At 46.0% G+C, this 25,275-nt stretch overlaps 2 protein-coding genes and 1 long non-coding RNA gene across 6 annotated transcripts; 2 read left to right on the top strand and 1 right to left on the bottom strand.

Moving 5' to 3' along the window:
- The first annotated feature begins 2,948 nt into the window (after positions 1 to 2,948).
- LOC142885956 (uncharacterized) lies at positions 2,949 to 5,549 on the top strand. Its single transcript, XR_012926351.1, has 2 exons — positions 2,949 to 3,209; positions 4,014 to 5,549. It is a non-coding gene; the product is annotated as an uncharacterized LOC142885956 (long non-coding RNA).
- Positions 5,163 to 21,670, bottom strand: ccdc50a (coiled-coil domain containing 50a). 3 transcript variants are annotated; one of them, XM_076022767.1, is made up of 12 exons: positions 21,322 to 21,670; positions 18,141 to 18,203; positions 16,121 to 16,250; positions 14,681 to 14,771; positions 14,338 to 14,440; positions 10,909 to 11,901; positions 9,944 to 10,095; positions 9,756 to 9,800; positions 8,794 to 8,961; positions 8,597 to 8,685; positions 8,395 to 8,504; positions 5,163 to 7,104 (listed from the first exon to the last, which is right to left on the bottom strand). In XM_076022767.1, the coding sequence occupies exons 1-12, from the start codon at positions 21,374 to 21,376 to the stop codon at positions 7,085 to 7,087; spliced, it is 2,019 nt and encodes a 672-aa protein (XP_075878882.1). In that variant the 5' UTR covers positions 21,377 to 21,670; the 3' UTR covers positions 5,163 to 7,084. The 3 variants fall into 3 exon arrangements, with proteins under 3 accessions (XP_075878882.1, XP_075878884.1, XP_075878883.1); XM_076022769.1 differs by lacking the exon at positions 10,909 to 11,901 and having other exon boundaries at positions 21,322 to 21,659; XM_076022768.1 differs by lacking the exons at positions 14,681 to 14,771; positions 18,141 to 18,203; positions 21,322 to 21,670 and having other exon boundaries at positions 16,121 to 16,248.
- A 1,135-nt stretch (positions 21,671 to 22,805) lies between these two features.
- On the top strand, positions 22,806 to 24,665 carry uts2d (urotensin 2 domain containing). 2 transcript variants are annotated; one of them, XM_076022783.1, is made up of 6 exons: positions 22,806 to 23,070; positions 23,176 to 23,525; positions 23,655 to 23,759; positions 23,848 to 23,885; positions 24,093 to 24,183; positions 24,292 to 24,665. In XM_076022783.1, the coding sequence occupies exons 2-6, from the start codon at positions 23,426 to 23,428 to the stop codon at positions 24,315 to 24,317; spliced, it is 360 nt and encodes a 119-aa protein (XP_075878898.1). In that variant the 5' UTR covers positions 22,806 to 23,070; positions 23,176 to 23,425; the 3' UTR covers positions 24,318 to 24,665. The 2 variants fall into 2 exon arrangements, with proteins under 2 accessions (XP_075878898.1, XP_075878897.1); XM_076022782.1 differs by having other exon boundaries at positions 22,806 to 23,525.
- The last annotated feature ends 610 nt before the right edge of the window (positions 24,666 to 25,275 follow it).

Raw genomic sequence — 25,275 nt, 5'->3', positions numbered from 1 at the left:
CTTTGTCAGTATCTTCAAGTCACCAAACCTGTTATCCCACTTATCTGTTCACACAAAAGAGGCGGGCGTCTCGGCCTCTGTTGGGACACTCGCCTGTTGCTGACCACAAACTGGGACCAAGACTGACCAGCCGAGCCAAAACAAACAGGATTCAACATTTTTCGGAAGCACAGTGTTACAGTATCACGTTTGTGGACTCCCGTCTGAGAACTTGGTAAAATACACAAAGTTATCATGATAATTTGTTGCTATGATGGCATTTCCTACCTCACAATCTCCATTGTCCTACACAGGGAGGACGCCGTTGAGCCTACTGCACAACTGGATTACATGGGGCAAATGGCTTTCAGTACTCATTCAGAAATATTTAGTGGAGTTAGCAAGTCCTAGCAGCCATCCGTCGCGGACTAACAGCCAGCAAATGTCTAAAAGGTGGAAGGGCAGTTCAATGCTGCGTAATCAGTGTTGGAGAGTAATCTATTACTAAGTAATTCACAACTGCAATTAAACTACTTTTTTTTAGTAAATGGAGTAATGTAACACGATTACTCCATATCAAGTAACGATTCCATTACTTTTCTGAAATATTTTGCAAGCTAAAAATGTCTTGTTATCCACAAGATGTCTGAAATTTAGAAAAACAACCGAAAACAGTGACGTTGCATTGATGATGCAACCAAAACAAGCACGACGGCGGCAAAAGAAAAAACAGCTGGAAATACAGACATTATTTTGAGTTCATCTCGTCAAAATCAAAGAATATTGAGGTTCGTTGTACGTCATGTGCAGGAAACAAGACGTTCTCAACTGTTACTTTATCTTTTTTTTAACTAAAGTAATCAGTAATTGATTACTTATGAAACAAAGCAGTTAAAGAAGTAATTAGATTACTTTTTAAAGGAGCAATCAGTAATCAGTAGTTGGACTACTTTTATGGAGTAATCCCAACAAAACTATGCGTAAAAATAAAGTATTTCTGGACCAGCAAGATGAGGAAGGAGTCAACAAACCAGTGAGGTGAAAAAGTCCTGAAATTGAATGATAAACGGAAATTGGAAGAATAAAACAAGAGCATGATTTTAGTTCATGAAGAGAAAACCTGAAAAATTGAATATTTCAAACTGGGAAAAATGGAAGGAAGACGCCACCTAGTGGCTCCTTTGTCACTCCAAGAATCTGACAGCACCACTGCCTCCTTGCCTTGCGCCTTCTTACGACCCGACTCGGAGGCCTCGTCGCCAGTTCAAACGGCTGAGAAGATTTGACTGCAGAAACGTGCTCTGCCTCGAGTCACACTTGGTTTTACTGCAGTCGTGTGACAAGGCAGAGCTTTGCCTTGTTACACAACTGCGTTCGATCACAGCGCAGAGGACGACGGAGGTGCGCTGTGTGTTTACAACTGAAGTTGCACATAAAACAAATGAAGGCCAGTACGACGCCTCAGACGGCCTTATTGTATATTTACAGCCTGGACAATCCCATCGCTGACTCCACCAACAGGCCCCGATGAATCACTCACTCAGCTTTTGTATTTGTGTGTGCGTGCGTGCGTGCGTGCGAGTGCCTGTGCGCGGGCAGCGCGGTGCACGTCTCACAGTTTATAGAGTGCAGCTGAGAGTGCTTCTCAAGATGAGTGACAGGCTGATAAAACGGAGTGATATAAAGTGTTGAGTGGATCAGACGCAAGGCCCAATAAGACCTTCGCAAGCAAAGGAATAAAAGAGGGCAGGAGGGTGTTAGCAGTACGCTGAACAAATCTCAAAAATGACAGGAGGAATGAAATTAAGTAAATAGTCTGTAGAAACCACTGGATCTTTTCTGTTTTATTTTTTAAAGGTGTTTGCGTCAATATTTGGACACTTCAGGTGGCTGTCCAGGAGTCTGAGTCTGTCACCACCTGTAGACTACACAAACTAGTCTTCTTTTAGTTTCACTGTATGGGCTAAGTCCAAACATAAACCTAATTTTCCCTCCTCCGATCTTTAAAAATCGGCTTCTGTGCCCCTCAGCTCCGTCCCAGGGTCGGCTTCTGCGCGGCAGGCCTCCCGACACGAATTCCGCAGCGCAACCGCGTCCTTCGCTGCAAGCTGCAACAAAGCACTCGAGGATCGTCCTGGCATGCGCAGCGGGGTGACTCCCTCTCTGCTCGCTGGGCTCGCGGTGCTGCTGCAAACCAGTCAGGTGTCATTCCTGCATCAGGCACAGCAGCGCCCGGGGCCAAACGGCCTACCTCACTTCTTTTTTTTTTTTTTGCACCCCGCACTGTGCGAATGTTTGGATTTGGCCTCGAGTGCGGGGAGACAAGGGAGAGCGTGAGAGTGAGATGTGCACTCCTCCCGCGAAGCAGGGAAGCCCTCAGTCACAGGTGAGCCAGCACCAGGTAGTACCTCGATGCCTGAATGTGTGTGTGTGTGTGTGTGTGTGTGTGTGTGTGTGTGTGTGTGTGTGTGTGTGTGTGTGTGTGTGTGTGTGAGGGGAGACAGAGGAGTTGACGCTGACGCAACCCGTCAATACTTGACAGAAGGCAGGACTAGTGGATGCCAGACGCTAAAGATTAGAGGAACAAATTGTCAAAGCACCTCTTTTAAGCGCCGGCTCAGACGATCACAGAGGAGACCATCAGAGGCGCATCAGATCAGACGGCCAGGCACGATTCCAATACTTGACGCAGACAGACATAAAGAGAGAGAGAGAGAGAGAGAGAGAGAGAGAGAGAGAGAGAGAGAGAGAGAACAAAAGGGCTGGATCAGTTTGGAGTGTGACTCCCCGACCACCTCTACCGGTTTTTCCTGAAGATGGGTCCTGGGCTCGTTGAGGCCCAGGAGGAGGAAGAGGCCTGCTGCGCTGTGAAAGGAGGCAGCGGCCCTCCTTGCTGTCTCATCACTGCGGCGCATATTGATAAAGATCTCGATCGACAGAAACCTGCTGCCGTCAAGGTGTGTGTGTGTGTGTGCGCGCGTGCGCGCAACGCGGTCACTCTCACCCCCTCCCAGCGATCTTTAATAAGTGGGTGTGTCTTCGTGTCTCGACACGGCGCGCACCTCCTGACAGGCAGCCGCGTCCTCCTTCTTTTACCTGCCAGGTGAGACTCGGAACAACAGCGTCTTCCGCAGCCCAAAAAAATATCAACTTCCAGCGCAACTGCGCCTGCCTTCAATCCAGTCCGCCGACCTTCTGCCGCAGCAGCGCGGCCACCTCGACCACAACTGGTGAGTCCAATCACCCTCTCTGTCTGTCTGTCTGTCTGTCCGTCTTCTTCTTTTCTCTCTTTAGGCAGTATTTGCGGATCAGGAAGCCGCGAGCAGCGCGAACGAGCACCTGTTGCGGCTGCGCTGTGCGCAATGGCGCACACCTCTGAAGCGCTCCCGTAGATCCCATAAACAGTGCAGGGTGGCTGGGCAGACCAATCTGAAACACGTTGAGTTTTACTTTCACCTTTACCCGTTCAAAAACATACAAACAAACGAGCAAAACCCAACAACAACGAAACAACAACAACAACAACAACATCCTTTAGCCTCCGGAGATGGTTTAGTCATTTGGTGAAAGGCGATGAAACGCTGTCTAGTCAATAACAATAACAGGTGATCAATAACAGGTGATCACGCCAGGATGAGCTCTGATTGGTGTGGGTAGACATTGTAGGGCAGCATCAGCCACTCACAGGCCGAGGCTGGGAAACGCATCGCTGCACACTGGGCTGCTGCGCTGTAGATGAAATTAAGTGTGATGTTCATGCAGCTTTCAGTTATTAGAGACATAGGAGAACATAAAGTAGGAATCAACTATAAACCCTTAGAAAACAATCAGGGTCATGATGGATTCAGGGCCATTTGGAGCAAAAGGAACATAACTAAATCACTCTGACTTTCAGTTGATTCCAAGAGAAGTCAGGTGGAATTAGAACACAGTGTTTGATCCTCTGTGGACGAATAAGGTTGTGTATTTGTCGCCTCCACGCACTTTATTGCTCGTCACAGGTTCTGACATCACGCCATGCCGTCTCTCCGCAGGACTGACTGACTGACTGACGGCGGGGGTTTTCTCTTTACACGCTCAGCTGGAAACTTTGCCTGGGACTTTGTGTGCTCGAAAATTTCAGTCATTGTTTCTGGTCGTGTGTGTAACTTGGCAGTCGTGGTTGCTAATTGGACCTCACCAGATAGTGGATTGTTCTTTTGTTTCTTTTGTAATGTTATTTTTTGAGAGTGAAAATGCAAGCAGCAGCGGGTCAAAGTTTAGCGGCCGTGAGAAGGCCGCAACTGGCAAATGCTGCTGGGCGCCTGTGTGGCGTTTCAGTCGCCTTCGCCCATCTTCCCCTGTTGGTCGTGAGGGCGCAGCCAGCCAACCAGGCTGCCTCCCAGTGACACACTGTGAGGGCACGGCAGCGGTGTTGCCACATGCAGACGGAGCATCAGTATGTCTGGTATGTTGGTTAACCAGCTCCACTTTGCCGGGGGCAAATTCAGGGTGTGACTCAGGAGGGTGGCACAGTTTATGAAGAGAATGTCAATCAAACGCCGCCTTCCTCTTACGGTAAGGACAAGACACGAGGAAATGCCGAGTGGAACTTTACCCCCTCCTGAACACTCCAGAGTCCTGCACGACAGCTTTGCATCTGTGTTTTTACTATGATCTTCCAGTCAAGTATTTAAAATCCAGCCTGACTTTTTTTTTTTTTTTTTTTTTTACTTTTGTGCATCTGCAAAATAAACATTACATCACTTCACAGCCTCATTATGTTTAAGTATTCTTTTCTGAGTGTACCTAGTGTGTGTATGCATGCAAACAGCTGGAGGCTGTCACAGTTCAGTTCGTGTCCAGGAGCATCAGCAGGTGAAGTGACACGACACGACACAACTCGACTTGTCAAATCTGAAATGTGTCTTGTTTTCTTTTTTTTTTTACTTTAGCAGTGCAGATTTCTGTTGAATTTAATTTTCCACAGAACTCGATACAAGTCTCACTGTTTGCCGAGGGCACTTCTAGCACGCTGGATAGAAAAACCTGTAGTGCAGGTTGTCCTTCCCCTTGTGGTCAGGCGTCAGTCAGCCAATAAAATGTCTGGTAATGAGAGAGGCCTTCAGGCTTTTAATCTACAAACACCGGGTTAAGAGAAGCAATGAGCAGCAACTATTGACCAAGTTAATGTGGAGATGCTGTAGGTAAAAGCAACTTGTTTATTTCACTTTTGAAAAATAAAAGGAAAAGGTTGTGATACAGCAAGTGACAACACTTGTGTCGAGTCATGATTGATAAATTGCATACAGTTCCTGTACAAAGAAAAATATAAAAGAAAAACACTTGTTTTGAGAACAGCACTTGATTCCAGCAATGTCTAATGCACAACATCCAAACACAGGAATCCATCCTTGCAAAATAAATTGTTGTACACTTTTCTTTCATCAGTATATATATGTCCACAAGGTGGTGCTGTCACCAAAAGAATAAATTACAATATTCGGCCTTGGCGGGTGTGGTAGCACTGCTACAACCAAAACGATTACCATCTGCCGTTCTTTTAATCCCTGAAAAAACAAAAATACAAACATGGCACATGTCTGACTCCGTCATCAATTATTAACACTTAATTCAATTACATCTGCTCCTTTGGGATACTAACACACTTGAGGACAAGGGGAATTCAGGGGGAAAAGGCAAAGTTTTGAAAGCCAATTTGTACTATTAGAAACATTTATTGCAGGCGAATCTAGAACGCAGCACAAATTGAAGGAATTCAAACCTGAATGATGCGTGGTTATTAACTGGACTGAAATTGGTGATTTCAGGAGTTAAAAACTAACCAATTTCCTTTTTTTTTTTTTTTTTTTTTCTTAAATATATATATATATATAGATGCAGATGCAGAAGAGGCCTGGAAGTGACGACAGGAAGGTCTGGGAGGAGTGGAAATTAAAGGAACAATCTGAGGAAAAAACAAACAAAAACGACTGAATGGAAATTAAACAAAAATCTCCCTTTCTGAGCAAAGACGGAACACAAAAGGACCGAGAGAGGGGTGAGGTGCGGCAAAACATAAGACAGTGTATAACATTTTGTTCAAATGGTTTAAAAATATATATATTTACATTTAAATAAAATTAAAAGCACAAGCGTCAACAGAGACACGTAATGTACATGCATTTCATTTTGGCTTTGGCAGCTCGATGGAACAGCGTTGGTTTGTAAATGGCACCTTATTGATGTAACTTTGCCGTGTTTGTTCTCAGAACACATCTGTCAAGTTTTGGAGGAAAATATACTTTGATACCAAGCTGAAATGCATGTACACACCTGTACACCTTCAGTAAGCACATGCACGGAGTAACACACAGAATATAGTCAGTTGTACGGGTGACGGAAGGTCAGGAGGTGCCCCCAGACGGATCACGACAGAGCTTTGCCTCCCCGGCGCGGCAATAAAAGATGGTAACCAGCATTTTGATAAAGGCTTCATAAGCGGCTTTGACTGAATACGGTGACAGAAAAAGGTGGTCGCCTTGCTGTGCAGCAATGATGAGAGCAACACAAGCGCAGCACAAAGCAGCTGCCAATGTTGGTATCTAAGACACTGTAGAAGCCACGTCGATGGAGGCGGCCACGTCCCGTTCGGAGTCGTGAGGAAAACTGCAGAGTTTGTGGCGAAGTCCAGCCCTTGTGACGGGACGGACGTCAGCGCGTGAGGAGGCGTTTTCTGGCGGAATCGGGACGCATCGCTGCGGTCGCAAAGGCTGATGGTTTGGCTCGTCTCGGTGTCAAGTCAGTTTGAAATGGAAATGAAGACTTGGAATCTAACTCGGACAATAATTGGTCAAAAAAAAAAAAAAAAAGGATGAGGACGACTGGGGTTCCAGCGCCTGCAGATGCGCTTGTTGAATTTAGGGCAAAAGTTTGGAGGGAATTAAACGCACAAAAAAAATGCCAACTCATGAGATTGTCCCGAGGCTTTTGGTCAACAGAGTGCAAATGACAAAATGAAACAAAATGATAAATAAAATAAAATAAAGAGAGAGAGAGAGATAGAAAAAAATCAACAGGAGGAGGGAGGACTGACGGCGTGTCTGCACATGAGAGGAAGCCGGAGTCACCGCTTGTAGTAGGCACCTGCAAAACACGCAGGAGTCTGATCAGCAGCGGCTCAGCACAGAGAAACACTGTAATCTTGAGCGTTACGCACCTCAATAGAGCATCGCTAATCACACACTACTGTTATAAACACACTTTTAGAGTGTGCGGAAAGTGTGTTCACAACAAGATATTAGTCAACGTTCAAAAAGGTGTTTCAGCAAGGTATCTTGCTCCGCTGCAGTTCCACTGCAGCTCCACTAACTCCTGGCGGAGTAACAACATGATCTTCACCTATGTGCAGCTCACTGTTGGACAAGTGCTAGTAGAGGGGGCGGTGTGGGGTGGCACACACGACACCACACTTGTTGAAGACAGAATGTAATTAAGTACCAAAGTGCACTGCATTGAAGTGCAATCTGTTAATGGAACACTGCCATTTGGAACACTGCTATTATCTCTGCTCCCCATTAAAGAGGCACCGTGACGTGCGCTTAGTGCAAAAGCAGCAGGAACGGAACAGACGATGTTCTGCTTTGATGAAGAAGAGCTATGTAGAATGAAAATATATTACAGACATGACCAGTAAACACACAATTCCCGGCCGTGCATGATGCAATGCACACGCAGAGTCTGTTAATGTGGATTATTAAATTCACTATTTTGGTCTCCGACTCTCAAAAGCGACTGGAAGCTCAATGCAGTTTTGGCAAAAATTTTAAGAAAAATTAATTTGGTGGCAGGAACATGATCTATAGGAGGTGAATCAATGAGTAGCGCTTCTTGTGTGTTCTTCTAGCTGTAGCAGCACAGGTTGGCAGCAGACCAGAGAGCTCGTAAATATGATGTATGGAGGCAGTTACAGCTGCCGCGCTTCACTCTTCCATTTGGATTATGAACGAGATTCTGGAGAAAAAAAAAAGAAAAAAGAAGAAAAGTTCTGCAGCTAATAGCGGGCGAGTTAACGCGTCAACAATTAATGGCCAAGAACTATTTGCGCTTTAGGACGTCAGCACACAACCGTTGGTGTGCTTTTATGTTAGGCTGAGCAAGTTTAGAAGGTCGTAAGATGAAGGTCGTGCAGTCGCACATATCTGTGATTAGATAACTACAAGTGCTGCATGCCAGCTGTCTGTCTGTCTGTCTGTGTATTTTGTAACAGAAACATATGAAAATAACTAGTGCCGCAAACATCTGGTATTGGATTTTAAGAGCAGACTTGGGCTGAAAAGAAGTAAAACCGCATGAAGTTAAAAAAGAGGACACTTATTTTAGGAGGTTTTTTAAGGATTGAGTGGATACGCCCAGTCCACCGCACAAACTTCATACCTTTGTAAGCAGCATCGGGCCTGGTGGGAGCCCGAGGTGGAGCAGGGTGGTCCGGGTAGCCGTAGCCGGCGTTGATGTTCTCATAGTCGTGTTGCCGAGGCTGAGGAGGCCTGAGTTAGAAGAGGAGAGGGAAGGAAAAGTTCCAGGCCTTCGTGCTTTGACTGGAAACCTTTGCTGAATTCATCTGGCAGGGTTTCCGTACCTGGCAGGCTTGTTGTGGTTCCTCTGCCTCTGCTGCTGCTGCTCGTACTCGTCTCGTGTTCTGGGCCGGACGACGTCCTCCGAGTGTGGCTGCAAACCGAGGAAAAATCATACTTCCTTAAATTACACTTTTACCATCGCCAGAGTGGAAGTGAAGTCTGAGGCAGCAGAAATCTTTCAGTCATGATGGAAAATTACCCTGTGCTCGGCCTCCTGCCGCTTCCTCTCCATGGCCATCCGCTCCATGGCCATCCTCTCCCTCTCTCGCTCCTTCTCCTTCTCCTTCTCCCGCTCCTTCTCCTTCTCCCGGTCCCGGTTCTTCTTGTACTCCCGTTTCTCCTGATCCATCATCAGCCGAGCGATTTCCTGCCAAAAGGAACGGCAGCGTCAGTCAGCACTTTCCACGTCCAACAAAGCTCTTCCTGTGGGTCTCAGGTCAAACCTGAGATAGAAGAACAGCCCTGAATAACTGGAGGAACAAATGTTTAACCTGAGATGCTGTATGAGCTACTGGATCAATTTGAGTTAAATGAAACCAAGAGATATAAAATCAGCTCTGGTACTGAATACATATCAACTAGGGATGCAAATTATCGATAATTTATTAATCGTTAGTTGACTGATTTATCGATCGATTAACAATGAATTAATTGATTTTGCATGGGAACCTAAATTTCACAATTGAAAAAGGGGTAAGGAACTCATTATTTAACCCTTAAATAATGTTGAGGGTCCAATGAGAAACAGTAAAATACCCGAAACATTTATCCTCTGACTTTAAGTTGCCTTCTCATGGGTGACATTGTTTTTTTTTTGTTTTTCTTTTAAAGTTGTTTAAAAGTAACTTGTTCTAGGTACATTATGACCATCACAGTATCTACAGGTGAATTGCTCTTACCTGTCACCACACTGTTATGATATTAACCACCCGTGTAAAAAATTAAAAACCAATTTAATTTAATCAATTAAATTCCTAATCAACAATTAATCGATAATCGATTCATTGTTCACATCCCTAACATCAACAAAATGTTCAACTCTGCAACGTCTATACGCTCCAAATTTAAGTATACTGGAAGGTACAAGGACCTCCAATGACAGTTGAGATGTTTAAACAAAGGGAGTTCTGGAGAAATGCGGAACGCAAAGTTTTCACTCACCTCATCCTGCGCCACCTGGGCTGCGCGCTGATGCATGCTGCTTGCCTGAGAAGACACGACCGCAAAAGTTACACTTTGTTCCCCCGGCATCACGATAGAGAGTGAAATGAGTCACAGTGAGTGAAAGTGAAGTCCAGTCAGTTCAGTTTTTTTGTCTGGAAACTCCCACACACGACGCCTCTCCTCACTTTCATCTCCTCCTCCTGGAACTTCCTGGCCACCTCCATGTCCTTCAGCTCCTGCTCGCGGAGGTCCAGCTTGGTCAAGCCCCTGGCGGCGTCGCTCACGCCGTATTCCGTTTCGGCAATGACCGCTCCGCTGCTCTTGTGCACGATACGACCTGCAGGGTTGTCGGCACATCACAGGAAGAAAATATATATTAGCATGAAAATGCCGTCTTTCTTTAATTTTTTCCGACAAAAGTAGGAAAAACCTAGGTCTGATTAAAAGAAAAATATGAATCCATTTGGACTTGTTTGAAATCAAACAAGAACTATTTACAAAAAAAAAAAAGAATTAAAAAGTATCAAACAATTTGCTGATTATTGTGGAATCAACAGGTCGGCATTGCACTTGTGGAGATCTGTGCAGATATTGAACTACAGTCACACCAACACACATTGCAGTTCCATTTCAGTGTTGTCAGTTTCCACTCAATGCAACCCGAGGAGGGCAGGCGAGAGTGAGGCTGCACCGGCACCAAACCAGACGCTTGGGTGGGTGGGGGGGGGGAGCCAGCGCTCATAATTCTTTTTCAATGAGACCCAGCACGGATGCGTCCGGCAATGTACGCTCGCCGAGAACGGCGTCGACGCTCCAGACACTGATGTGACACTGTGAGCGAACGGCAGGACTCCGCTGTTATTCCTTTGCCTGCCTTCCGTCACAGCGTCAGATTTGGTGCAGCGGCGCAGCCTCGGACATTCCCACAGCAACAGCAAACAAACACACAAGCAAACAAATCAAAACCGACCACTTCAAGCCACACAAATCAACTCGTCGGAGGTCACACGCTTCTTGATTAGTGGTTTTAATGTCAAGCCGAACCCGCCACCGCTGATTGTCCAAAGCAGCTCCAGCAAAACCACACCAGCGCCCCTGCAGAGCCCAGGTAGAAGGGGGGAAGGGGTGCTGGGGGGGCTCTGAGCGGTACCTGTCTCCTCCATCAGGTGAGAGTCAAAGCGCTTCCTGCTGGGACTCTGCCCCTCTCCACCGTCCCAGTACTGCCTCTCTCTCGCCTCGTCCCTCCTCTGCTCTTCCTCAAACACGTCTCCAGGGCCGGAAGGGACTCGGTGGCGCCCCCTGGCAGCTCTCCTCTCCCGCCCACCGCTGCCATCGTCTCGCTCCTCCTCCCAGGACCCCCGCCCGTCCCTCTGCCGCTCCCTGGCAGCTCTCCTCTCCCGCCCACCGCTGCCATCGTCTCGCTCCTCTTCCCAGGACCCCCGCCCGTCCCTCGGCCGCTCCCTGCCGTGGCCCCTCTCCTCCTCCCAGGAGCCCCGCCCGTCCCTCGGCCGCTCCCTGCCGTGGCCCCGCTCCTCCTCGTCCAGTCCTCTGTCCCTGCTCCGGGCTCTGGATCGCTCTCGATCCCGCTGCCTCTCTCCGTGTGGGTCCCAGCTCTGTCCTCGCCCCCTGTCCGGGTCTCGGTCCCTGGGCCGCTCTCTGTGGTCTCTGTCTCTTCTCTCCTCTCTCCCGTAGCGCTGCTCCCTCTCTGGATCCCAGTGCTCTTTGCGCTGCCTGTCTCTCCTTTGGTCCCTGCCGACGGGGCTGTGCGGGGGAGGTGGTCTGCTCGGCTTCTCCTTCCTCCTCACCGCTCGCTCGGGTTCCTCTTCCCATGATGCTCTGGGCCTTCCCGTCTCCGCGGGCTCATATTTCTGGTACCTGTCTCCGCTCTTGCCCTTGGAAGACGGTTGGTATTCCGGGTCTGCGTGTCTGCTCCGTCCCACCTCTGCCTCCAGGTGGTGCTCTGGGTATCTGGTGTGGCTGCGGGGAGCCGCAGGGTCGTGTTTGGGGTGCCTGCTCAGTTTTTTGTCCTCTTTCAGGCCATAATCAGAAGGGTAATCGTGCTGTGAACTGACCGAATCATATCTGTCTGGGGAAGTTGACCTGTGACGGGTGTGTTTGTCTAAGTCGAGGGGTCCTCTTGCAGCTGCGCAGGCGAGGAGGTGCGACAGCGAGGGTGGGTGGGTGGGTGGGTTGAGGCCGGCGTGGAGAGAAAGATGAAGACGGTTGATGAGAACATGAAAGCTGCGCTGAACAACAGACAAGGACTGTACGAGCTTAGTTGGTTAGTTAGCGCCGAGCCTGATGGCACCTGCGAGTTGAGTGGAGGTCAAAAGACGAAAGGCCGTGCTACGGAAATAAAGGGTGGAGTTGTTAGCTGCGGGGGAAAGAAACGTTCAGGTTATGTTGGGAAAATAAAACAAGGTTTGGAGCTTTGACACAGCGGGTAACATTAGAAGCGAGATAAGCCGAGTTGTGAAAAGCCTCAAACACTTCAGTCTCGACAAAAGCCTTTTTTTCACTGCAGCGTGTTGAGCCACACGCGTTGTGTCAACACAGTCGAGGCTGCGATCATTTTTTTTTTTCCCCCCTCGTCTGCGAACTGGCGGTCTGAAGTTTGAGTGAAAACAAATACGTTGAAGAGCTGACGGAGGAGGAACGCAGCAGAGTGGAGAGTCAGCTCAATGGAATGCACTCATCCAACCGGCTGCTCAATCAACACCAACCTGTTTACGTTCAAACTCGTGAGAAGAAAAAAAAAAAAAGGGCGGCAGGTGGAGGCCAGGTGACCTACGGAAGAGGATTAGGGCCACAAGAGGAGGTAAAAAAGCAAAATATGATATTTTTTTCCCAAGTTTCCAATTTGAGAATAAAGTTGAAATTTCAATTTTAAAGTAGAATTTCACAATTTTTTCCACAGAAGACATGTTGTCAAGTGACGAAGGTGCGCAAATGCCATAAATTGATTTATCATTAACCTTGAAATATCCACTTTATTTGCATCGATTTCATTTGTGAAATTTTGTTGACTTTTTTCACAAAGATTTGACTTTATTCACAAAATTTCAACTTAAAACTTAAAAGGAAAATTTAAACAAAAATCTCTTTCCTGCAATATTTTTTTTCTCTTCTTGTGGCCTCTTCTGCAGTGACCTCACGGGGTGATGGTGTCGATACTTTTTCAAACTCAAATTGAGAATTTTACCTTCACACCAATTTGTGTCCAACGCCGAATTAATCGACTGGATTAGTTCACACTGGCATTTGGTGTGAAGAGCAGCCAACTGCATGACCAGATGAGAGAAGTGACGTGGCTCCTGCCTCTGAGTAATAAGTGTGTGTGTGTGTGTCTATTCACTAATGCAAAGCTCATCTACCTGCTTTGGGCTGCACAAAGATGCAGGACTTTCTTCCTACCTACCTACACTGGTGAGCGCATGTGCATGTGAAGACTCAGTGAGCAGAAGGCGCCTACAACTTTTGTCCTGCCTCATGTGACATTTGTAGAGGGACGGAAAGCTGCAGGCCGGCTGGTGATGCTCGCAGGCAGCGCAGCTCAGGACAGGACAGGTGGACGGACAGATGCAATGTGTTTATGTCACTGTGGTTTAGACACAGACGATATGGTGATTAAAGTTGCCCGACACACACTCACACTGCCCGTCCATCCAAACTGCGCTATGTTCCATGTTCAAGGAGATACTTTGACACTGAAAATGAAGGTTTATTTTCTAAGCACTGTAGGAAAAAAAGTTATTTTTAAATCTGTGTTTTCTGGCCAGTGGGGAGGAAAAGTAGAAAGTATTCCATGGCCACACCCACGGTTTTCCAGCTCGTGCTGGAGAGAGATCTCTGGGCAGCACGGCGACTGAAGGTGTTTGGTTTGTGTTTCTTTAACAACCGAACCCCGGCCCGACCCACAAGGTGAGCCAAATGTTCTCCCTCATCCAGAAAGGTGCTGCAACACCTGATAACCGAGACAGAGGAGCAGTGAGAACTGAGGCAGCTGGGACTCCTCCATCTTCCAGCCAGCCTGACAATGTGGGGGATTGAGGCTTAAAGATAAAGTCAATGAAAAGGGATGAAGGAACTCATTAGGGGGTGGGGGGTGTCTCACATGGGAAACTACAGTGACAATAAATCTGCTTGAGTGTGTTGTGCCAATGCACGTGCAGCGTGCGTCAACCAGCGAGAGCAAGATCTTCCAGAAGACTCTGCCATCAGTGACGTGCAGCACGGCTGCGCCTGGACTCCACGTCCAAATGGAGCCCAGGTGCAATATGCAAGTGCGTGTATAGCGTAAAAAAAAAGAAACTGTTTTTGCAGATGACAAGGAAACTGCAGTTCAAGGAAGATTGTACATCTGCTTATCATAGATAGACCTCATTGCCTAATTACAAGCTAACAGACTGAGGCTTCCCTGATGACCTTCTCCTCAGATACAGTTTCCGGCTCTAAGCAGCATCAGAAACACACCCGTGCAAATTCAAACTCAAGGTCCAAAAAACAAGCTGCAGCTTCTGGTCTCATTTCCCTGCAAACACGGGTTCATAAGAACATAAACAAGCCGTGGTGTCCCCACCTCCGTGATCCTCAAAGTACTCCTCCTCAAAGTTGGCTTCCAGCTGCTTCTGTCTCTTCCTCTCCTCTTTCATCTCCTTCTCCAGCATCCGGCGAGCGAATGCCTGCAAAAAACAAGGGTCACGGTGGATTTCCCTCAGTTTGAAAATCATTTGGACGGTGTAAATTCAGTTTGCAGTGGGGTGGCTCTTCTGTTAATTACATAATAAGTGCTACAATGGGTGACAAAAATGAGATAACTATTAAGTGGCAGAGGATACCAACTCAAATCTGGTAATTGATGAGTGCATCCGCTGATGCGTGGCAGGGAACTGAATACGCGCATGTGTTGGTCTTGTTCTCACCGCGTCCTTCTCTTCCTGCTTCCGCTGTTGCTCTGCCTGTCGGACCAGTTGCTCCTGAATCTCATGGGCGATCTCGACATCCTGCAGCGCGCTGGTGTCCGCACAGAGAGGAGCCGTCAGTGACAGATCATTAACACTGACTGGACCCTCGATCCAAAACTTCAAATGGTAATTACTACACTGGGTGAATATTGTGGAGGTTGTCGAGGGTTTTTTGTTTTTTTTAGCCCTCTTGGATGAAATAAAGTTTAGCCTTCCAGAGATTCAGATGTCACTTTGGCTTAAATCCAGATTGTGTTTCAGGGCAGAGACCGTGAAAAGAAGATGAGGCAGGTGGAGCCACAGGGCCGCAGCACTGCTGACCTACACAATCTTAAGTGATAATAAGAGTGCACATTTATATCCGGCATGAAAAGAGAAGCAGATATTGTGACAGGGAGATTCTGGGTGTTTATGCTTGAGGCAGGGGTGAGAATATCTGCGCCGGTTATGACACCGATCGCAGCGTCTCACTTCAAACCTTGTACTGTACAATCTTGTAAGGACATGATGTCCCAACAACACACCGCCTGCCCTGGGCGCCTTCTTTAGAAATAGAAATAACAAAAATATAGAAATATCTTAGAAATATTGCTTTTATTTTGCGAAAAAAGTATAATGGAAACGCAACTACTATAGCATTTAAATCTGCTGACATTAAATTATATTTGAAAAAAATACAAACGTGACAAAAAAATATAGAATTTGTATTTGCATGAGGGCCCACCTATTCTGTGTTTCTATTTGGTGTGATTAAACTAGACAGCGGAGGTTGGGCAGGCAGGATGCCAGTGTGACTCCCAGCAGGCCTGCTTGGAGACAGTGTGGAACATGTGGTCTCTCCCTGAGGGGAAAGCTACTGGAGCCATGAGAGTGTGTGTGTGCCTGTGTGTGTGTGTGTGTGTGTGTGTGTGTGTGTGTGTGTGCCTGTGTGTGTGTGCCTGTGTGTGTGTCTTGGTGAGTCAGTTACTTCACTCCTCTGTTTGTTTGCAGTGCCTGTGCAGACCGAAAGGGAGCCGCCTCATGTCAGATCACTAAAACACTAAATCTTTATTGGAGCCACGCAGGGTGAGACTGCTGGACGTGGTGAGGAGGATCATGTGGTTTGAAAGTGATTTTATTTGTAAACAGCGAGGCTGCCCTGCAGGACTTTTGGCCCTGCATATTACTTATTTTATGGTCTAGTTGAAATCAGTGTTTTGTGTCATTTACTGTTGTTTGAATTGGCAAAGAAATGTGAAGGAAAATGTGAATGAAGTGACACTAACAGGAATTTAATTTCATATATAATGAAAACATTTTCCCCTCTTCTGCTAATGATCAAAATCTGAATTCAATTCACAAGATGACAGAGAAATCTCATCCAATCTGTGACGTGTTGTGTTAATGTGCGACACCTACACTTCAGTCTGCTGTTTCTGGTTCTGCACCTTGGCCCACTCATCCTCCTCCTCCTGCAGCTTCTTGGCCACCATCAGGTCCTTCTGGACCAGTTTGCTCTTATAAACGTTGGACGCCAAGTGGCTCTCGACTGCAGACACAAACACAAACAGAAACGCTGCTTTAATAATTGCAAATTTTTTGGAAGTGTCCTCCTGATACACAGAGCTTTTGTTTAGACGGTCAGAAGAGGAGAAGATTAACGTTGAGTACAGAGACGCCTCGGCAGCTGCGAACAGGCAGACGGTGCTCTCAGTCATTGAGAAACGAGCGCTGGCGGCCGAGCCGTCGCTCCAAGGTTGTGCGACGGCACGTTGTGGACCATAACAGATGATAAAACCAGCCTTGCTGACGCACGCGTGGCACTCGGCGAGCAGCGGGAGCATCAGTCACTCCTTCAGCTCTCTCTCACCTGCCCATCAATCTGCTCCGAGCTTCACGCGGAGAGGACCAAATTACTTTTGGCAATTTATCCCTGACAGGTGCCATAAAGTTTCTGCCATCTGGCAAGACACTGTGACTCACTGGCCGCGGCAACTTGTTAAAAAGTCAAGGGGTTACCATTGATTTTTTTCTCTTTTGGATGTCGCTGAGCAAAGTTTATGACACCAGATGGGAGAAAAACAACAACAACAACCAAACACGCAGACACACACACAAGGGTGCTGATGTCATTGCAACATTATCCATTTTCATTGATTTGTCCTGAAGCAGAACGACAGAGACAGTAAGGCTGCGTTCACACTGCAGGCAAATCTGATTCAAATCAGATTCCTTCTCAAACGCAATTTTTAGGGCTGACTGTCCACACTTTTTAATAAGTGTCCAAATGGGATCTGGCTCTGTTCAGACTGGGCCACATTATTGACCCATCTGGGTTGCTGTAGCAACGACGTCGGAGCGGCTTCAATCCGTTTTGCAAAAATTGGATTTCATGTGATTTGCAATCTGGTTTCAATCTGGATGGGCTCAAAATTGGATTTTGGCTGGCAGTCTGAACGCGGCTTAACAGTCATAGAGACATTTTTCCATTCAACGGATTCTGCTGTGTCATTGACAAAAAAAACAGCTGTAAAGCCTAAACAGAAGAATCCACTTCCTGAAACACAGCACGCAGGGGGCGTCAACACCCTGTGATAATGTAACGTGCTGTTTTAACTATAACAGCGCCATAACATCGCGCACGGCAAGAGCTCTGGCTGCCTCCTCAATCCATCGCTGGTCACCACGTGTCCCAAGCTCAGGGTTCCCCCGGTGGAGGTGGAGCTCGGCTGCTTCCAGCAACCAGGAGGAGACGAGACAAGTTAAATTATCTCTGCAGCGTCCATGAACCATGAGCCATTTGTTTCTACTTTAAAGGATTTAGACGGATCGCCTTGTCGTGTCTGAGTCGGCTTGTCATTGCCTTGGGAAACAAGCGTCCTCACCGCTCGGCGGGGACTTAACCTCCTGAGAAAGACGAGACATTCCTGAGAGTGTTTCTCTGAGAGTGACTCGAGCAGCAGAGATGGCGCTGAGATATCAAGATAGCATTTGAAACTGGTTGATACAAAACGAGACTCGCTCCTGCACAAATTGCGATCCCTGATAAGAACTCTTCTGCACAAAAGATGCAGCCACAGATTTTTAAGCGATGCACGCTTCACCGTGGTGCGCACATGGTACTGTCCCAACACCCTGCACTGCTGACAACACCACGGTGCGGCTGAAGCAGGGTCTCCGCAGGCCCACCCTGGCTGCAGCTCCTGACGCAGCACTTTGCACCCCCGCACGTATTGTGCAGAAGAGGAAAAGGAAACGGAACACGTTTTTCTTCTGCTGAATTCACCCTCTGGACAAACTCACAGTGACCCTGCATCAGACTGCAGCCACGCAAGACTCTTCGTCTCTTAAGGCCGAAGAAAGAAAGAAAAAAAGAAAAAAGAAAGGCTTGTTCCCCGACATGAATTGAATTAATCACTTATAAATCAAAGACACTTACTCTCTTGCTCCTGGAGGTTGTGAGCCAGGCAGTGGTCCTCCAGGACAGCAAAGTCTCGACATACTGCGAAAAAGAAAGAGAAAAAAGAACACGCTTTAAAAAAGACCCATTGAACAAGCGTTGCTACATGGGCTAAAAATGTTTTATGTCAAGTCTGACATTCATCTCGTCTGACCAGACTGTCCTGACCAGCAAATAAATAGCACAATTTAAACGTTGACCCACAATTGAGGACGGAAGGCCAAATATAATTTGCGCCTTTATTTGAAACAGCCATCTGGCCTGTGGGCAGTTTTTTTTTTTCTTCCCCCCATTTAAACAGAGAAGAACTGAAAGTGTCACTGAGAAGCTTGCGTCTGAATTTAGAGTGTAAAACTGAATTCTGGAACCCTGAGGAATATAGGGTTTGGTGACATGTAGGGATGCAAATTATCGATTAATTCATTAATCGTTAGTTGATTGACCTTATTGATCAATTAACGATTAATTGATAAGCAACGATTTTTCCTGAGAACCTAAATGTCACAATGAAAAATGTGTAAGGAATACATTATTTAACCCTTAAATAATGTTGAGGGACCAATGTGACCAATTTTTACATTAGAAAGCACTAAAAACACCCTCAACATTTATCCTCTGACTTCTAATGGGTCACATTTCAACTTCAAGTTGTTTAAAAGTAAATTGTTCTAGGTACACAGATATACATCACACCATTTAACAAAAAAAAAAGCCCTGTGCAAAAAATGTTACATTAATTGTGACTAATTTAATTGAATCGCTTAAATTCTTAATCGACAATTAATCGATAATCGATTAATTGAACCCATCCCTCGTGACAACACATCTTTATTCTTTGGAAAGAAGAAATTGCTGGTTGTACGCCCACAGACAGTGAGCTTTTTAGCCCAACAAAAGATACAATCAGATGAAAACAAAATGAGAGTCATATAGAAATGGCTGTGAACATTCTGGAAACATCTGCGCGGAGCAGGGAGGCGGAGTCCAGACACGCAAATCCAACAGATCTGATTCACACAGGAAACCGATGCCTACGGTTTCCTGCGATAAATAGCCGAAGCTTAAAAAGTGATTTGAATCCTTCCTGCAGCTACTGAGCGGATGTAACCCTTGTCACAGAGCAGCGACTTTGTCTACAAGCCGCCATGTGTCCGAATTCCAACTCTTGTCACAAGAAACACAGCTGAGGAATAAAATAAAGCCATGATCTCACCCAGAAAGAGGCCACACCCCCCTCAGCTCAGGGACTCCAACCGTAACCAACAATAACTCAGTACATCTTTGACTGGATTTAGCAACCTGATTTATTTATACCATGAAACAAAACTCGCTATAAGTGATCACAGTTTTCCATTAGGCAGCGTATAAACGCTGGCAGGCTTATGTCCCGTCATCTGCTCTCTAAAGATTACTTCATCCGCTGGGGAAAAAAAAAAAAAAAAAAAAAAGATTAACCAGCAACAGGCGAACTGTGTGTGTTTCAAGTCTGAGAGAGACAGAAACACATTCACCAGCGACGGACAAGCACAAATAGAAAACAGAGGAAATCCTGGTTGTTATTCGTTGGAGTGGTGACACAGATTCCTGAGAGGAGTCTCTTCTCTGCACGGACTCTCCTGACTTGTTTTCAATTTGATTAACACACTTCTTTTATCAGCCATATGCTTAATCTTCTTAGCCAGGGGAGCTCAGATTAATACTGGCTGGCTGACCTACAGTCAACTCCTGGAACAATTTGAGGTTGTGTGACACTGTAGCCTGGTTCTATTTGGCAAAATGCAACAGGTGCCGCCAGCCAGGCCTGCAGCTGTCAGCTGCATAACAGCTCAAACGCCATTCTGCGATGGCGTTAAGGCATCAGCACAAAACCAAGTGTGGCTGGTGGAAGAAAAAAAAAAAAATCTCTCTATATATATATATATATTCTCACTATTCAGCTCTGTCGCTGTCTTATTTCTCACTCAAGACGTGATGCAGCAGAAATGCTCCTCCAGCAGCTTTGCGAACCTTCTCGGCACAGACTAGCCACACTGTGGTACCGCGCGGCCCAGCTCGCTCTGACCAGAATAACAAACACACAGCCGCTAACACCAGGGGATGGGTGTCCCCTCCAACCGGCACAACGTCCCATCCAACAGAGTCCACCTGTCCCATCCAACAGAGTGCACCTGTCCTCCACCACGGTATCAGGCTTGGTATTTGGAGGTATGAGAGGGGGGCTCTTAGCACCCGTTAAATCATTTTGTTTCAGTGGTATCAGTGTTACAGTTACCTCTTTGCCGTTAACAATGCGTCTCTAACACAGTATTGGGCTTCAGCCTTTGATGATGTCACAAAGGGCCTTCTCCCCAGATAGGTGAAAACCCCCTAAGCCAGGTGTTAGGACCACCTCCTGACCCCACAATCCCCCTTGTTCACAAACGTGGTGGTGGTTCAGCCAAGCATCGGTTTTAGCAGAAAGCCGAAACGTTTTAGGCTAGTTTCCTTAACGTTTATTTATTTATTTATTTTTTTAAGTTACAGATTTTCCAGCCAGACGCGTTAACTACGCGATGAATGTTCAACAACAAAGTGTCAATGTACCCCAGAAGTTAGAAGTACCCCCAAACTGAAATCACTACAACCACGAGTTCTTTGCTAATCTCAATGTGAACAACAACCAACTGGTCAAGCAGGGATCAACAGTCAACAAGTCAGTCAGATTAACATGGCTACTTTTACACTCTCCACCTACAAGCATGTCATATGAGTAGAATTACAAAACAGAACAATCGCAGCTAACTTAAGAACACAGCGATAAAACACTTCAAAGAAAAACACTTCCGGTCGTACATCCTCACACTCTGACTTCTGATGAGCGCACGTTTTATTATCGAAAACCGACAAGGATTTGAACGAGAACGCCAAAAATGTGACACAACACTTAGAAAAGACGGTTGTACCGCTGGCCAAACGTGACTCCAGCCCCGCTGGTCTCGTTTTGGGGAGCCGCGTAAACACAAGCAAGGAGCTCGGTGCGAGAGACACCTGCGTTCCTCCGGCTCACACTAGCCTGGCTGGAGTCACCCAGCTAGCCGCCACCGCCACCACCGCACATTCTCATGACCAACCCGCTAGCTTGTTTCAAAATGTAGACGTCAAAATACATAGTGAACGTTACCATCTTTCACTCCGGGAAGGTTATTCTTGTCGATGCTAATGTTACATTCAGCCATGTTGTCGCTGTTTATAAGTCAGTGGAAGGGGGGATTTAAAAAAAAAAAAAAAAAAAAAAAAGCCGTTGACGTTGAATTATACTTCAGCACTTCCTCCGAAGGTTATACCGCGCCTTGATTGATCGTCTGAGCTCTTAAAGCCGATCGATGGTTCAGGTGCTAGACACCCCCCCCTTTGATTAGTTTCGGTAGCCACCCTCTTTTGGTACGTCGCTGCGGTAATTGCCTGACGGCTACCCTGCGGAAGCTAACGTGTCAGGATTTCCACGACCGACCGTCCCTCCCCTCGCCGAGCCTTCGCACAACCAGCCGGTCAAGCCGAGTGTCATTAGGGCGCAATTTCCGTACACGCTTTTCCAAAATAAAAGATGTCACCATGCAAGTCCGTCAGACGTGTGCGCAAATTGAAAGCAGACGTTACCTCGTCGCCTTCTGCATCTGCGTCACGGGGCGAGTGACAGATCAGCCTGGTTGTACTGATGCGTCATCTCGTATAAACAGATTGAAAGACAGTGACGAAATTGGTTAAGCAAGGTTAAATGAATACATTTTACAACTGAACTGTAAATCTGTGCGTTATTACAAAAAGTTTCATTCTATTTCATGAAGAAACATTTTGGTCTGTATTTGGGATTTTTCTTCTTCTTTTTTTTAAATTCCCTTCACTCTAACTCGTTTTACTATTTATCGACAATAAGAGTAACTAGTCAGTTGAAAAAAGGTGCATTGAGTATTGACATTTTGCATTCATTCATTCATTCATCTTCTATACTCGCGTATTCCTATTCAGGGTCACAGGGATTTTGCATTCATACTTTAGATTTTGGTTTTGGTGAAATTATGACTTTTTTATTTTTATTTTTTAAGTTCTGAACAACAATTTCAGGATCATTGAAAAATATTATTGAGAACACTATATTGTCCCAACAGGCGCTTCGATTTTGACGGCCAAATGATCCAACTTCCGGCCCAGTTTGTGCTACCTCTGATTAACTTGATGCCTCCCCGTCAGGGGTTCAGCGACTGATGACATCTGCTGGAGCAGAAGCTGCACCAGCCACAAAGATTCTTCACGATGAACACCGCAGCGAACATCACTGGTTCAGATCCGTCGAGTCATACTTTATATTCAAAGTCAGATGATGTCATTATTCTTTTTTTTTTTTTTTTTAAATAGGAAATTCAAAGGGCTCTTATCACTCACTCAAGGCTCATTGACTTTTCTGGAGCGTGCCAATATGGCATATGTATGCCCCCTGGTGTTCAGCATATCGTATTGCAGGTGTATTTTTTATTATTTTTTTTTAAACACCTGCAGCAACATTTCTTGTCCATGGTCACTAATTGTACGGATTACTTATGTCAAATCACCATCCTCCTGTAACTCAACCCTGCAGTAATGCCAGGCAGCTCCTTTATGAGAAAAAAACTTCTGTTGCGACCAGCTCGATTCCCCCAAGTGAGCTGGCACAGCTATAGAATGTGTTTTTTTTTTATGTATAGAAAATATTCTCAGTGTCTTGCACAGGTGTGGTACTGTTGGCTGCGATCAGCCATTTTTCCATCTCAGAATCAGTCACCAAGCCAGGACTGAGACAGGCAGCCTCAGCCATGATGGGACTGAATCAAATGAATGCAATTCTCCTGCCTGAGAGGAACACACGCCCCTGTGCCTATTTAAAGAAGCAATTAATGTAAAAGAAAAATACTTTCATGTGCCAAGAACATCGGATTGTGCTCCCTCTTAACCAGCGGCATGATTGATGACTTCCTCTCTGTCTGATTTGCCCGTGTCACAGTGATGTAGGGTTACTGGCCTTGCCTTCAACGTCATATCGGCGTATTTCACCTAGACGGGACAGTCCACGTGGAAAGCGGCCAGTTGACGAAAACCCCGGTTATTGATTAAGTGCGTAAGAGTGCGATTGGCCCCTCCCCCTGCCATCCGCAAGGATAAATATATTGGCTGAACAGACCCAAGGCAGTGCCAGCATTGCCTGGGATACAGTTTGAAGTGCAGCGTTAGTTCGGGACCAGACGACAAGCAGGATGGAAAGGTTTACAGTGGTGAACTACTGCTTTGGATTTCTAGGCTTGCTTCTCCTGCAAGGAGTGCTTAACGTAGAGGGACGGAGCATATTCAACCCAGGTAAGAGCTTAAACAGTGAAGCAAAAATACTCCATACAAAGGCCTACACCCCTTAATTTTTGATTTCTTTAAGTTTTTCTGTCGTTGTTCTGGAAAGCAGGTTCCATTTCATTTCCTCTGTGTCTGCAGGAAACAATGCTTTTAACCCAAAAGAAGACACATACCGCCAGAGCAAGATTCTCGCACTGTTACTCAGCAAAAGTTTGGTTCCCGTTGAGAAAGATGATCCTTTGGGTGAGAGATCATCGCACAGGTTAAGTAATCTAGAGAGCCCAAAGGTGTGCCGTCTTCTAAAGTGACTGTGATGTTTTATTGTCTGCAGGTCTCGAGCTGGCCAGCAAATTAGCTGAACTGGAGGAGGTAAGAACATTCTGACTTTTGACTTGATAGTATCAATTTTATTTTTACTTGTATTTTCTTTGAAACACCCGGCGTAAAAAGCTGCCTTGTCATGAACAGTGTGGGAATTTTGCTTTGTCTCACCTCCTGGATGAAGGGTGCACTAATTTAAAACTAGGTGACAGCAGCATCTTCTTGGTGTGTCTCACCCCTGATTTACGCCTGCAGCTCCGTTCGCTGAGGGAGAACCTGGAGCTGGAGAAGGAGATCACAGCCAATTTGGAAGAAGGCAAATCTATAAATAGGAAAAGGGGTGAACGTAAGTGCACTTAGCATATTGGCAATCCATTACTGATTCATATTAATCCATATTCATAAAAAAAAAAAAAAAAAACATACTTCAGGTCTTGCTCTCTATTGATCACAGCTTGCTTCTGGAAGTACTGCGTCTGACGGAGGAGGGAGCCGAGGAGGGAATCACTGTGAACTAATGCTGCAAAGCCCAACACAGCCTTAAGACTCAAATCACCAGTAGCATCGTCACATATTTATTCCAGCAATATCGAATTGTACATTGTAATGAGAGTGTTCATTAAATGTTTCATGTCCACTGAACTGATGATGTCTCTCATGAAGGATTTTGGGGCTGTAAACACGGTGCCTCACTGGACACACTGGAGGGACGGGACGTCATGTAGCTGACTCCTGAGACGTCACGATTTTTAGCAGGGATTCCACTTGTTTACTGCTTGTTTATGTCGCCCCCGTGTGGTATACTTGGACAAAAACACTATTTTCTTCCCCCCCCCCCCCAAAAAAAATCACATCTGTCACATCTGTTTATTTATTTACAAAATAAATAAAAATCATTGTGTGAATCTAAACATTTTTGGTCTGGATCAATCGATTGTCTGATAATGATTGAAAGAAGACATGTAATGTATTTATTTAGTTGAAGTTTAGTTGAAGTCGAATCCAATATGTGATATTGCAGTTTTGCAGTGTATAAATATTTTACACTATATATATATTTTTTTGCAACCAATGGATCTTGCAGATGGCAGACACCGCCTCTTAAACATACTAGCTGTTATCTAGTTCAGTTGAGTCTGCAAAATAAGTTGTCAGGCACAGAGGGTCAGAGCATTTAGGAGATAAGTAGGCAGGATATGAAACAGCATCCTGTGTGTCACTCAGAAAAGTGACAAAACTTCCCACATCATGACAAATATGCCACAAGATTCTCAATGTCTCGCTGATAAGGATGAAGAAATGCAGGATACATCGCGAGAGGCAAGTTAAAGTGTAAAAATAAAACAGGTCCGATTTAGCTGGCCTGCAGAGGGCAGGCAACTTCAGCAACACTGCAAACATTTTCCCTCCACAGCAAATTCCAGCTGGATATTTCCAT

This window comes from Nelusetta ayraudi, unplaced genomic scaffold (assembly GCF_046127955.1).
Source record: "Nelusetta ayraudi isolate G7.1 ecotype Tasmania unplaced genomic scaffold, CSIRO-AGI_Nayr_v1 ptg000013l, whole genome shotgun sequence".
In the NCBI taxonomy this organism is placed as follows: domain Eukaryota; kingdom Metazoa; phylum Chordata; class Actinopteri; order Tetraodontiformes; family Monacanthidae; genus Nelusetta; species Nelusetta ayraudi.
The sequence above is the reverse complement of the archived record's forward strand: the minus strand, read 5'-3'. Positions and strand labels throughout refer to the sequence as shown.